The sequence below is a fragment of the Carlito syrichta genome, unplaced genomic scaffold (genome assembly GCF_000164805.1).
Source record: "Carlito syrichta isolate Samal-C Ts95f unplaced genomic scaffold, Tarsius_syrichta-2.0.1 Scaffold114318, whole genome shotgun sequence".
Lineage (NCBI taxonomy): Eukaryota > Metazoa > Chordata > Mammalia > Primates > Tarsiidae > Carlito > Carlito syrichta.
Genome location: NW_007058414.1, coordinates 96,832 through 112,112, shown reverse-complemented (window position 1 = coordinate 112,112; position 15,281 = coordinate 96,832). Strand labels below are relative to the sequence as shown.

The window sequence follows — 15,281 nt, the reverse complement described above, 5'->3', positions numbered from 1 at the left end:
TATACTTCTTTAAAACAATTTTTAGTGGCTGCTCTAACTTTTAAAATAAACATTTATACCGAATTCAAGTTCGTTTTCAAATAATACTGTATTTCTTCACATTGGGTTATAACAGATCATTCCCAATTCCTCTTTCACATCCTTTATGACATGACTGCCATTCATTTCACTTATCCATGTTATAATCTCCAATATATTGTTACTATTGTTGATTTAAATAGTTATCTTTTTTATTTTAGAGATGTGGGGTACAAGTGAGAATTAACTACGTAAGTAGGCTGCATGCAGGTAAAGTTTGGGCTTCTAGGTGGCCCTCACTCCCCTGGTAGTGACCCAGGTACCCTTTGTGTTGTCATGTGTCCCCCACCCTTCTGCTTCCCTCTCTTCCTTAGGAGTGCCCAGCGACTGCCGGTTGGTCCCTCTCTTGTGCTCATGTATCTATTGTTCAGGGCCTACTTATGAGTGAGAATATGCGGTATTCAATTCTTTGTTGCTGTGATAGACTGCTTAGTTGATTTAAATATGCAGTTGTCTTTTAGAATAAGAAAAATAAAAATATTTGATTTTACCTTCATTTATTCCTTCTCCAGTACTCTTCTTTATGTAGAACTGAGTTTCTGACCTACATAATTTTCCTTTTGCCTGAACAACTTCGTTTAATATTTCTTGCAGGACAGGTCTGCTGGCAATGAATTCTCTCAATTTTTATCTGTGAAAGTTTTTATCTCCTGTACTTTGAAGCATACATTTGCAGGATACAGAATTTTAGGTTGGTGAGTTTTTTTCCTTTTAACACTAAATATTTCTCTCTTTGCTTGTGATTTTTCTGATAAGTCTAATGTAATCTTTATCCTTGTCCCTCTCTATGTAAGGTTTTCCCTACTCTCTAGTTTCTTTTAACATTTCCTCTGTCCCCTCCCCTACCTTGGGGAGATGAACCTCTCCACCTCCATTTACTTTCTAACTAAACTATATTTTCCAATCTAAAAAAAAAAAAAGATTTCCTCTTTGTCTTTGGTTTTCCATAGTTTGAATATGATATGCCTAAGTATGGTTTTAGGAATACTTATCCTTCTCCGTGTTCGTTGAGCTACCTTGACATATGGCTTGGTGTTTTTAATTTTAGGTTTTGGTCATTAGTACTTCAAATATGTCTTCTCCTTCTGTCTGTCTTTTCTTTCTAGTATTCCAATTATGTGTATCTTATACCTTTTGAAAATATTGTCTCACAATTCTTGACTATTCTGTTTGGGTTTTTTCCTTTTTATTCTCTTTATATTTTAGTTTGTGAAGTTTCTATTGTCCTATATTCAAGTTCACTAATTCTTTCCTCAGCTACATTGAGTCTACGATGAGTCCATCAAAGCCATTCTTCATTTCTGCCAGGTTTTTTTTTTTTAAGGGTCTCACTCTGTTGCCCAGGCTGGAGTGCAATGGCACAATCATGGCTCACTGCACCCTTGATCTCCTGGGCTCAGGCGATCCTTCTGTCTCAGCCTTCTGAGAAGTTGGGACTACAGGTGTGTGCTACCATGCCCAGCTAATTTTTTGATTTTTTTTGTAAAGACAAAGTCTCCCTATGTTTCCCAGCCTGGCCTCGAATTCATGGGCTCAAGCAATCCTCCTGCCTCAGTCTCCCAAAGTGCTGGGCGCCACTGTGCCCGACTTGCCAGTGTTTTTTTTTGTTTTTATTTTTATTTTTCCTCTTTCTTTTTAAAATCTCTAACATTTCCTTTTGATTCATCCTGAGAGTTTTCACCTCTCTGCTTACATTGCCCATGTAGCTGTGATGTTTTATACTTATTCTACTAAAGCCCTTAGCATAGTATTCATAGTTATTTAAATTCTCTGCCTGATAATTCTGACATCTGAGTCTGGTTTTGATGCTTCTTTTGTCTTTTCAGACTATATATTTTTTCTTTTGTTATGACTTGTGATTTTTTCCCCCCAAAACTGAACATATTGTATCAGTTAATAGGAACTGATATAAATAGGCTTTTACAGGTAGAGTTTATGTGAACCTAGGGATCAGGGTATATTCAATGTTTGTTGTAGCTATAGGGACCAGAAGTTTTAAATTTCTCTATTTTCTTGTTTTTTTTCTCTCCTGTGACTTTGGACTTCCTTACATACTCCTCCTCAGAGAGAGTCTGTGTCTTGTTCTTTCAGTTGTAATCTACTATTATTATACTGTAGCCCTGTTGATGTGGTGGCAACGTGTGGGGAGGAGAAATGCTATATAATCTTCCAATTAAATACTAACCTTTTAGTGGGCCTGTGACCTTCACAAGTATTTCTCCAGTGGTATAGTGATTTCCCCCATCCTTTAATTCTTTTCCTGGCTATAGTGTTCCAAATCTATTTCTTTGAGTCCCTGACCCCTGTTGACTTGCCACACCCTCCACCCCGACCCAACCTTTAGTTAAGGCAGGAAGACTGAAAGGGGCTGCAGTGGAAAGGAACCTAGGACAAAGTTTCAGAATTGTGCTCTGGCAAGTCCATTCCACTTCCTTTGTTATGGAAAAACCTGGGTGGATTTCACAATTATAATATTGCTGACCCATTTTGTAGATGAGGAAATTGAGGCCCCCCCCCCAGAGGTTAAGTGACTTGACCAAGGGCACATTAATAGCTCATAGTTTCAGACACAGAACTTTGGGGGTTCCAAAGCAATGCTTATTCCACTATGCCAAAGTCAGTACCTACTGGACTTCAGCTACAGCTCTCCTTTACCTCTCTCTGACTGCATTGACATCAAACAGTAATTGAGACTGAACATTAGCTGCCAGGGCCCTCCCTGTGGACTTTTTGCCTCAAGAAACTGACAAAGACTCTCTCCTTGACCAAACTTTAGTCAGACTCCTCTGAACCTTTTTCCCAACTAGGCCTTGGCATTCAGACATCCTTGTCTGTTTCTGCATCGCCCAATTTTAGCCAGAATTTCCCACACTTCGTATCTGATTACTCTAGATATCTGACCAAATTCATCTCTGACCATCTTCCAGGTGATATCTGATTACCTTGGCCTGCCTTCAGCAAGAAGCTTGTCAGATTGGTTTAGCCAGAATCCCTCCCTTATCCCCGATGTTTCCTTTTAGCAATTTTCCATCCACTGACCCCACCTGCTCCTTGGCTGTAACTCCACACTATTACTTGTTGTATTGAGTTGAACCTGATCTCTCCCCTACTGAAAATCCCCATTGCAGTAACCCCTTTACCTACCTCAATGTTTTCCCTGAATAAACTCTGCCTTACCATTCTTTAACAAGTATTGTATATTTTTTTTCTTTAATACAAGTACAGAGGTGGGGCCCTGTCTCAGAAATGCAGTATGGAACTCCTATTTGTGCCTGCTGTGCCTTCTAGTTTGCTTTAAAAGAAGTTTCTGCAAAGGCAGATGACCCCGTGTGGGAAGTCTTTGAAAGAAAGGAAGCTTTGGCAATCATGTACATGGGGATGGTAGCAACAACATACACTGTGTGTGTGTAGGGGGAGGGGCAGCTATCTCTCTTCCTCCATCTCAGGGTGTTCTTTCCTTAGCCCCTTTCTCCTGAATTCCAATACCTGGAGACAGGCAGCAGAACAGGCCCCTCTGTCCAACATGCTTGCCTTACACAGCAAATTTCAAATATTCGGATTTATGTAATACCCGTTGCACAATAGCTATTATAGCATCATTCAGAATTAACTGCTGAACAAATAACTTCTGCACCCTGCTTGTATCTGTTGGCTAGTTTCTGCAGGGAGAGACTGCATTTTTGGAATTAGTTCTGGCAGCTAATTACCAGAATGTTTTATAGCAGTGGCTCTCAAAGTGTGGTCCCTGGACCAGCAAGAACAGCATCACCTTGGGAACCTGTTAGAAATACAAATTCTCAGGCTCCACCCCAGACCTACTGACTCAGAAGCTCTAGGGGTGGAGCCCAGAGTCTGTGTTTGAAGAAACTCTCCAGGGGCTATGCACTCAAGTTGGAGAGTCATTTCTTTAGCTTATAGAAGCAATTAAATAGCACTGAATAATCAGCATATACAAAGGTTCAGCAAGCTTCCTTCGGTCCACTAATCCACTCTTCTACTTAAAGTAGGGTCTGCAGACTGGCCACATCAGCATCCCTGGGAGCTTGTCAGAAGAGTAGAATCTTCAGGTTGCTGCCCCAAACCTACTGAATCAGAACCTACATGTTCACAGAAATTCTCAAAAGCACAAAGTTTGACAAGTACTGCTAATTGCTAATCTTCACTTACAATGTGGTTAGTTTTGTTTGAAGAGATTAGGCTAGAGAACTAGATAGGCAGAGTAATATTCTTGTGGATTTGATGTAGGTTCCAAATAATTGAGATTTCTTTTAGGATCCTATAAAAAGGAATTTTGGGAAGTGGTGGGTGAGGAGGTACACTGAGCTAAATGATCAAAATCCCTAGCCAGCAAAATATTGCAACAGTTTTATTCTAAATGGTTTTACAATGATCACTTTGCCTGGCTCTCCTGATCTCTGGCAATTTTGATGACACTCTTCCCTGTGAAGTGCTTGCATATCTACTTCTGAGCAAGATTTTCCAGGGAAACGCTGTAGTCATGTAAATTAAATAAGACAGGAGATCAACTTTCTCACCTACATAACTGGAGAATTGAGTTCCTTTTTGTTGTGCTGTGCTGTGTGATGTGGTAAAGAGAGCCTGGAGATTAGAGCCTACAGCCTCCCAACTCTTAATTCCAAAGGCACTTCCCAGGGCAGGAAGTGATGGCTTCTTTGTGTGTAAAGCCCTGTCAAGCATGAAGATGAGGTTCTGAGCCTAGCGAAACCACATCGGTGAGCTGGAATTCAGTACACCCATCCCCATCCACAGCTCTGCCTGCCTAAGAACTTTCTGCAGGAAGAGGAGCTGCATGCTCAGCAGTAGGATGAATCCAATCATCTGTAATGACTCAGATGGAGTCATTAAAGACCAACAAATTGGCAATCTGAGTATTGAGAATTTAGATTGAGCACCCATTATTGCCTGTTGAATCAAAGAAAAAATGGCTACACGTGTATTTACTCAACAGGCAGTAATGACTCCGAAAGAGCTGGCACATGTGAGGAACTAGCAGTCATTTTCAAAGTAAATAGTAATAATGATAACACACCTGATAGAAGGCTATGATTACACAGTGCCTTCACATACCTTATTTCATTGTATCTTTACCTTAAGCAGGTAAAGGAGATGCTATTACACCCAGTGCAAATAAAGAGCTGCTTCTCAGGGTGAATATAAGACTTGCCCAAAGCCACATACTTAGGAGAACTGGGACTTGAACCTGGATTTCTTGACTCCAAATCTAGTGTTCTGTTTACAATAGCTAAATTTGGGCCTTGCTACTTAAAGTATGGTCTGCTGACCCGTAGCATCAACATCACCTAAGAACTTGTTAAAAATGCAAACTTGCAGGTCCCACTCCAGACTCACTGAGTCAGAATCTGTATTTTAACAAGATGTCTAGACTATGTTGTATGCACATTAGAAAGTTTGAGAGCTGCTGAGTGCAGTGTAATCCCAGCACTTTGGGAGGTTGAGGCAAGAGAATTGCTTGCACCCAGGAGTTCAAGACCAGCCTGGACAACATAGTGAGACCCTGTCTCTATGCAAAAAAAAAAGCTGGGCATGGGGGCTACTTGGGAGGTTGAGGGAAAAGGATCACCTGAGCCCAGGAGGTAGATGCTTCAGTAATCCAACTGTGATCATTCAATGTATGTACTCACAGAGTAAGACCCTGACTGAAAACAAAAAAAAAGTCTGAGAGCAATTAAATAAAATTTACTCAGCATGACTACTTGTCTAGATGCAACAAGAACAAAAACAAAAGCCAGCAATTCAAACTTCACAAAATTAAGGTACCAAATATCACAAAGAATTTTTGAAAACTTATAATGATAGATCTATAGCAGAGGTGCATTTTTTTTTCTTGAGAAAATTAGAAGGAATTGACAAAGCCATGGTATTAGTGATAGCAGCAGAGCCTCATGGAAGAATGGGAAGCTTCACCTTCAATGCTGAAAGATGAGCAGTTCTGGTGTTTTCATTAAACTCAGGGAAATATGCTAATTTTGTACCAGTGCCATTTTTCTCCTAAGTTAACCTTTTGGAACAATATGTTACCTTGGGCTCACTAAAGAAAAGCAGGACTGAGTAACATCAGAATGGTGATATTTTGAACACTGGCACCAATGGTTGGGAAAGGCACTTGTCCTTGATTTTTTTAAAAAATGTGTTTCATGTTTATCTTTGAGCATGGGTGTGGTCAATGTCTTGAGGCTTTACTTCAAGCAAATAATATTGTGGAGAACTGACTTCCAGGATGCTCACTGGAAACTGCATTGTGCTCCACCCTACCACTTGGAAACAGACTGCTGAACAGGATATGAGGTCAAGTTTATAGCTTCTCAAACTGTACTTGAACCATAGAAGGCGGTCAGATGTTTGGTTTTCTATGAATGTCTCCTCATATAAGGTAGATGACTGCAGATCTAGAAGCAGAATGAATGCTTATTGCTTATCAGCAAGTTTGAAACCAAGATTTGTCAGGAATATAAAGTGAAGATAGATCAAAAGAAATCACATGATCATGCTACTGGGAAAAAATTATATTTGAGCAAAATAAATCAACAGGGATGGAGAACACATTTACCATCTTCCAAACCATCAACCAGCAACAATTTATTAAGTGCCTGCTGCATACTCCACATTATGTTAGACTCTAGGAGAGATTTGGCAGTATCAGACGTTGTTCCTGCCCTTGAAGACCTCATGGCCTTGCTCAAGAGAAACTATCACATGACAATACAGCAAATTATATAAGGCTCTACAGTTAAGCATTAAATAATGTGGTTACAAATGAAAGTTAGATAGATTTAAGGGAGAGAAGTAGCCATGAATTGGAGAAAGCCTCATAAAGTAGAAGGCATGTGAGTTGGACCTTAAAGGAAGGAGGGAGGGCATTTCTAGGGAGGAGAACAACAGAAGTAGATGTGTGAAGACGAGGGCCTGCAGACTTCTGTATTCATAAAGGAAAGAATGGCTGCGTATGTGTCACTCAAATGTGGAGGTTTGGCATCTAAAACCACATGTCCTAGTGACGTCTAGGCCCTGTTTAGAATCCTGTTTGCCAGCATATTGTGGCACCTGTCAAACACAAGAATAAATAAATAGCTATGCTAGATCATTCTTGACTGTAAGCTTCACGGAGACAAGATTGTGATCATCTTGCTGAGTGAAGGGATGAATGTCTCCTAGAAACCTTGGTCCTAAATCCCTAGATGTACAAGGGGAACCTCCCAAAATACAGAATTTATTTATAAAAAGTTGTGTATTTATTCTTACATGTTTAAACTTCAGTCACCTTCAAAGTACTCTCTGTTTGATACAATACACTTATCGAGATACTTTTTCCATTGCTCAAAACAGTTTTAGAACTTGTAGATTTTGATGTCTTTTAGTACTTCTGCCGTTTTTTGTTTCAACTCTTCCATATCAGCAAAATGTTTCCCTTTGAGGACTGTTTTTTCATCCGGGGAAATAAGAAAAAGTCGCTCAGGCCAAGATCAGGTGAATAGGAAGGGTGAGCCATGAGGGTCATGCTATTTTTGGTCAAAAACTGCTGAACACTCAGTGTGGTATGGGCAGGTGTGTTGGCATAGTGGGAGAACCAGTCACCTGTTTGCCACAACTCAGGACATTTCTTCTGCAAATCATGACAAAACCTTCTTAAAACTTCCAGATAAAAATTTTGGTTGACTGTTTGATCTGGAGGAACAAATTCTGAGTGCATTACAAGGAGTCTACCCTCCAAAAGATAATTCTGGGTTTTTTTTTGGGGGGGGATCCTTATCACATAACTTGGATGAATGTAAGATTCTTAGGACAGATGCTCTCAGTGTCCTACCACATTGTCTCAGCTCACACTCACCTCTACATGCCAAGTTGCTTACTATGAACACCTGTAACTGTGCCTGAGGCTCTCTGAAAAATTCTAGTTGTATTATAAATACAGCTTACAAAAGTGCCAGAGAGTTAATGATCCTGTATGCAGCTGGATCAACCAATGATGGCTGGTGTTGGGGAATACATGTCCAACTTCTTTATCCACAGTTGGCATTTCTTGAATACATAGTCTATAGTGTCTTCCAGAGTTCCCCGTGAGACTGAGCCCAGATTACCCACAGTGGACACTTGCATGATAATACTCCCCTAATTGTCTTCCTGTCGTTTCCTATTTTACTTCCCCACCTCCCCACTGGCCTTTTCTGATATCGCTTCCCAAGATAACTGACTGCACTCAAATAAATCCTCATCTCAACTGTACTTGGTGACCATGAGTTAAATCTAAGTAGAAGACCTAACAATGGGGATCTTTTAAAATAACAGAAACAATATTCTCCAGAGGATTTCTTAGAGAGCAAAAAGATAAAAATAGTTTCCCCCATTGCCTCCTTTTGTTCAAAATATAAATTCTGAAGTTGAAAGAACAACATATTATTCAGGGCTTCCCATATGAAATAACAACTGGTGTTGACTTCTTTTTTCTTTTTTTTTTTCCTTGTCTTTTAAAGGTTAGAGATTACTCACCTCCCCTGCTGGCCATTAAATCAGTCTGGCAGGATTCCTTGGTAGTTCTGTGGCCTTCCGGGCATGTGGCGGAGACACAGGCAGTGCTGCAGACAGGCCTGCTTGCTGTGATGTGCTATCAAGCAGGTGACTTCAAAGGTCTGCTTTAAGCCTATCTCAAGTATCACTTGGGACTCACACTGAGCCCCCAAATCAGATACCAGATGGCATACCCCACAAAGTCAAAGTTGATCAGCTCAGCAGCACCTCATATTTCTCTAGTTCTTGTGCTAAGGGACCCTGCAACCACTCAGGTAGAAAACAAATAACTTCTATTAGCTTAATTCACCTTCTCTTACCATAAAGAGTTACCAAATGTTATGTAAGGTTTGTAGATCTGGTGAATCCTGAGAGGTTCTGTTTTGGTGTTCATTAAAAAAATAATCATCCTTCTCTAACATTAATGTGGCATTTATCAAGATACCATGAGTCATTGAAAATGTGGGCTTCCCCTTACACTATGGCTTCTATTTAATTTTTTTTTTGGTAGATACAAGGTCTCACTTTGTTGCTCAGGCTGGTCTTGAACTCCTGGGCTCAAGCAATCCTCTCACCTTGGCTTCCCAAAGTGCTAGGATTACAGGCATGAGCCACCGTGCCCCCGGCTTTATATTTAAACTTCAGTTTAAGTGAGCAGTTCAATCAAAGTTTGCTTGAAGTGCGTACCTGAAAGGGGAAGTAAAAGATTGCTCCCCAAATCTAAAGAAGACACGCAGGTGGGCATTTGACATACTAATCACACAAATGAAATGTGTTTAAAAGTCGGATAACCCTGGGATGATACTGTACTTAGATTATTTGGATGCACTGCATATGAAATGAAAGAATGAAAAGTGACTTCAATCTTTCTTTAATTTTCTCCTAGTGCAAAAATAAAGTGAAAAAGGCAATTGACTGGCCCAGTAAATGCACAAATGCTTCCCTTTCATGTCTGGACTCAATCTTTTCTAAGTGTATCTGCCACTTGGATAACTCACAGAAGGGACTGGACTGACCAAGGCTTCATAGCACCTGTCACCAGACAAAGCACTCTGAGGTGCTAAGAGCAGATTCTAGTATCAGTGTCTATAGAAATGACCTTTAAGGTACCATCTAAACCCAAGGTTCTTTGATTCCATGTTCCTTGAATGCAAACTCTTCTTTTGTCATTTTACACTCAGAAGAGCAGAGCAGCTGGAATAGGCAACAAAGCACTGTTTCCTGCCTCCTCAGCAGGTCACTGCTCACAGTGGGGTCTTACACATTGTCAGAAGGAACCTGGCCTAAGTGGGCAACTGCTACAAATTGAGGCTTCAGACTTGGCAATAATGGGCACTCTACTAATAGACAAGTCTCAAAGGCCAGTGTCAATTTAGCAGCTATGTCATTCAAGCAGTTATACTGCATTCAGTTTCTTAGGTTCCTCCACAGTGGGTGAGATTTAGATCTTAAGGGACAGGAGTATAGGAGAGAGCAAAAAACCTGCATCTTGGGGAAGATTATACTGGAGAATCTGGTGTCTGCCCAATTGCCCAAGAGAATATCACCTCAGAGGTCATGATATTTGTCCTCAAACTTCTATAACATTTTTGGATGTGAACCTCTCTTTGGCATTTTAAAAAAATTTTACATAATCAATGTAGCTGAAAAAGTGTCCTACCAAAAACAAAGGAAATGTAGAAGGTGGAGGGTTCTTTCACCTTGGCACTATTGACATTTGGGACTAAAGAATTATTTGTGATGGGGGCTATGCTGTATATTGTAGGATGGTTCCTATAATATATAGATGTCAGTAGCACACACCCCACCAGTTGTGGCAACCAAAAATGTTTACAGGCATTGCCAGATGTCCCTGGAGAGCACAGTCACCCCTAGTTGAGAACTATTGCCTTACAGTTTATTTTACCAGTATTAACTTCCTGAAATTGCTCTAGTAATGGGATTTTGGAGTACAACATAGGAACTTTTAATGTAAAGGAGAGTAAATATTTTAGGCTTTGTGAGCCACAGTCTCTTCTGCATAGTCTTCTCTTTTTTTGGTTGTTTGTTTTGTTTGCAATCTTTTAAAATGTAAAAACTCATTCTAAGTCCAAAATTAAGCTGGAATTTGCCCATCCTTAGATTGTAGAGGAAGAAATGATGGTGATTCCCATAATGATTGAAAGTGTTGAGACAGTATTTGGAAAAGCTGGGATTTAGATCCAGCTACCCAGTTTTTGTGACTCTGTGACTCTGAGCTAGTAGTTATGCTCCCCTTCTTGGAAAGCCTGAAGTAAATAACTCCAAGGTAGATTTGATTAACCTTGTTTGCAACTTACTTCTATTTAATGCATTTAAACGTAAAAGGTTTAAGTAAAACAGAAACTCGATATTTGAACAAAATTCTCTAATAAATGGAAGAATATTTGCTTAATGAGGATGTGTCCTTCCCTTGGTTTGAAATAACACATCCTATGAGTTTTCTATGAAGAAGAGGACATTGTACAAAGGAAATGCCACTACCCAATTTTAAAACTGAAATATGCTTTGATATGACTACAGAGGTCATTGAGGATAGAAGAATAGTGTCTTGCAAACAAAGAAGCCTAGACACTGCCTGTAAAGTTGTAAATATAAAAATGTCATTTTGCAAATATATTTCAAAGTAGCTCCTGTGGAATTTTTCTTAACCCATCACATGAATGTCTCAGTAAACTAGGGAAGATTCATTCAACAAGTATTTACTGAGTAGCTACTATGTGCCAGGGACTGTGTGAGTCACTAAAGTGAATCCACCTGAACCCTGCCAATGAAAAGCACCCAAAGAGAAAGTAGCTATGCTCAATCATCCAGAGATTTTTCCAGTAAAATCTTCTATCTTTCCATCTTTGCATGTTGCAAATTACAAATATCTTATGCTTTACTTTGGACATCTGGATTTTCTGTAGGGGAATTTTAATTGACACCAGACAGAATCAGTCAAGAGTGTCCTTACAATCCAATTACAGCTGTTAGAACAACAGTATGAGCTGGGATGTAAGACTGGGTTATACTGATTCTTCATTCTACACAGATGATTCTGGAATAAATCAAGCATTGTTTCGGTCACAACCTGGATCAATGATCAACGGGAACTTCTTACACCTCATTTTAGGCGATCACGAAAAAAACATATGCATAAAAGCTTGTAAGCTCCTACTTTGAAATTTGCTCTGAGATGAATATCATGGATTTTCTGTTAAAGATATAATCAGCTAAATTTAATTGTCTAGCAAAATGAAGACTTTTGAAGAGCAACATGTATTCAAAGAGATTCAGAAATTAATGATTGAGTCCTTACCAGCACCATCAGGTCTCTACACTTTTGCTTTAAGATTACATATTTGGCCCATGGCATTTAGAGGAAACCATTGCTTAAGAGAGTCACCCCCTCATAGTGTGGGGTCAAATTCTATGCTATGGAGTCAGAGTGTAGTAACCATATCACTTGCACAACTTTAAGAAAGCTCCTCCAAATCAGATCAGATGAATTTTCAAGCATAGATTTTTTTTGTGATACCCTGAATTGCATTTTAAAAAGTCAATTTGAATTTTTATTTTTTGTCATTATCTCCTCCCAGTCTATTTTTGGTCAGCAAGTAGCTGGCCTAATATCTCAAGAAGGATGTCCTTCATTGAACGTGTCCAGTCCCAACACATTATGAGGAGAGAATGAGTTTTACTCTTCATGCTGGAAGCAGCATCCTACATAACCCTGAAAGTTACTTCATCCAGTTTTGTAGTGGGGCCTGAGAAAGTCTCAAACCCCGCTTACACTTGGTCCACTTCACTTCACTTCCAGTGCAATGCCATAAACAGGCAGAGACTGTTTGGTGTTGTGTACAGTGTTAACTGTCAGTGCTATCCTTGATGCCAGTAACGAAGTATCAGAATAACACTAGTAACAGCAATAACAGTGACTCTTTCATTCCTGACACCTTTTGTAAAGGACAAGTTGTCATGTCTCTAAATGGAAAAAAAAAAGTGCTCACTCCCACACTTTACATTACCATGACTACTGCAGGTCCATTTTCCTGTCCCCTGGCTCCATACTACCAAAAATAGGGGTTGGACATAGAAAGAAAAAATGGATATATAATTTAAAATTTAAGGCAATTCCCTTGGTTTCATAAATCTGGGTTTTTTACGCTGTATGAACTCATTTGACCACAGAATCAACAGCTAGAAATGAATGCAGACCACCACCAGGCTTGGTTTTGCTTTTACCCAGACATCTAGAACATGTAAAACCATCCCATTTCTTAAAACAATCCACTATTTTGACCACTGTCCTTTAAAGTTCCCTTTTAGACATGGAGAAACGCCAGTCTTTCTCTCTCTCATCCCAACCTTCTCTTATAATGCTTTTTTCTGTCTTGAACTGATCAAAATCAAATAGGGGAGAAAGAATCCAGGTGAAAAGAGATCTGATGTGCCTGTTGATGTCTCATTAACCTTGAGAGTGAATATAACTGGTGACTGCCTGTCAGTGGCGTGATGGTTTTTTAGGGGGAAAAAGCCAGTGGAAACATCACCTTGAAAAAATACAAAGAGAAACATCGTTTAGTAGATCATCAATCAAAAGATGGGACATTTCCTGCTGTCAAGACTGGCAAAATTATAGTTTCCTTAAGCCCAGGATGAATCTGCTACGTTTTCTTGGGAAAGCATTTGGATCAGTATTTATCTGTGTGCCAAAATATGGTCACTGAAGTATTGAAAAAAACCATTTTGATGTTGGAAGTATACTCATGAGTAAAGCAAACAGCTTGGGATTAACACTACGAAGGTTTTCCGATGAGTAGATGTGTGATGATTTGTGTGCCATTAAAAATACCATGAGCCACTCAACGTGGGAAGGTCCCAATTCCATTGGGTCCTAGTCAGATCCCCCTTATTACTAATTGCTGATTGATAACATGTCAACAAACAGAGAGAGGGAAATAGTAGAGGAAAATTAGCTTGCCTCTAGGGGTAAACTATTACCTGTAGAGGGAAAGAAAAGGAGAGTTCCCAGGTTCACTGGCAGACTATCCTTGGGATAAGTAGACTAGAAATCTATCTGACCTCTAATCTCAGATCTGGACTAGAGACCCATATGAAACCAGCACCTTCCATCTCTCTGCATCAGGGTCCCAGCAGGGACTGATTCCTGTCTGTCCTCCCCAAAGGAGAACCTTAAGTAAACAATCCCCACAATCCCCATTAGGGATTCAGATGGAACATTCTCACCTATTTTTCCGTCTCTCTTGTGGTCTCCACTTTTCCATCTCTAGTCTTTACTTCTCTGTCTTTCTTATAACTTCTTGAAAGTTACCACCATTAACCTTACTTTTCCCATCAAATTCACCTCAAGCCGTTGGCCCAACCGATTTCTGCGAGTGTTACCCTCTAACCAGCTGCTAGGTTTCCTGTGCTCTTCTCAGGGCCAGGCTTCTGTTCCCACCCTTCTGGCTCTGCCCCTCACCTCCAAGCTCAAATGCACCCAAATAAAAGTGGATCCATCAGTTCCCTCTTTCCCCAAAGTTTTTGCATTTCAGAGGAAAGGAGCTACTGTGAAAGATGAAATAACCGCGAATTACACATATAATTTCCTACCCTAGAAGACAGAGACGGCTACCTCGCTCTGTGGGACGGGGGCAGCAGGGCAGCCCTCTGTCATCGCCAGGGACCACACTTCTTTAAGGGTGGATGGGAGAGGCATTTTTCTCACCATCCCGCCTCACATTCCTCTGCCCGTTCTTTCCCCCAACCCCCAGCAGTCTTTCCCTAAATACTCCGTGGACCAGAGGAAGGAAGAAAAAATTAGACAAGGAGGGATATCTCGGAATCCCCTCCAAGCATAGTATGTCGTTCTCAAGTAGCAGGACTTCCTAGAATATCTTCTCTTGTTTTGCTCCTTTCTGGCCCAGTTACCCCAAAGCCTCCCCGCCCCCAAGTCCACTGCGACCAAAACAAGCGCACAGACCACAGCACCGCGGCCGCCGCCGCCCCAACTGTTGCAGCAGCTGCGGGGTGGCGGCGGAGGCGACGCGGACAGGGCCGGGCCCGGACCCGGACGCTCCCTGCCCAGTCGGCTGGGAGGCTCCGGTCTGCCGCCTTGGGGCGCGCGGTGCAGGGGAGCCCCTGCGGCAGCTTACTGGGATAGGAGAGGTGGCGCTCTCAGCCGGGACCCTAGCGCAGAGCAGCCCGGCGGCGGCGCAGGCGGTGGCTGCCCGCACCCGCCCCACTCTCACCTTTAAGATCAGGTCGGTGTGATGCTGGTCCAGCATGTTGGCTTTCTGAAAGGAGGTGACGATGACCCGGCCGTAGCGCCCTGGGGTCTGCAGGTCCGAGTAGAGCCGGTGCTTGGAGCGGTTGACCGGGAAGAGGCTGTTGACGAGGTTGCGCTCGATCTTGGCCAGGCTGTGTTGGGGCGCCAGCAGGTGCTCCACGCTCTCCTCCACCTGGTAGCGGCTGAAGCTGGCGCCGAGCAGGATGGAGATGAGCACCGGCGCCGAGGCGAAGAAGACCGGGTGACTGGCAATGAAGTGGCCGAGCCGGGAGAAACACGTCCTCAAGCCCCTGTGCAGAACCTGCCGCAGCATCCTAGAGCAGAGCGGGCGCGGGAGGAGGGCGAGGCGCACGCTCGGCGCGGGCTC

The 15,281-nt window shown here is 41.6% G+C and overlaps 1 protein-coding gene across 1 annotated transcript in view; it reads right to left on the bottom strand.

Annotated features, from left to right (window-relative positions):
• The window catches only part of PTCHD1 (patched domain containing 1), a 51,969-nt gene extending 36,740 nt beyond the window's left edge, over window positions 1-15,229 (bottom strand). The window contains exon 1 of the mRNA XM_008072123.1: window positions 14,877-15,229. Within this exon, the coding sequence (XP_008070314.1) occupies window positions 14,877-15,227 (351 nt within the window). The 5' untranslated portion in view covers window positions 15,228-15,229. The remainder of the gene's footprint in view (window positions 1-14,876) is intronic.
• Between the last annotated feature and the right edge of the window lie 52 nt (window positions 15,230-15,281).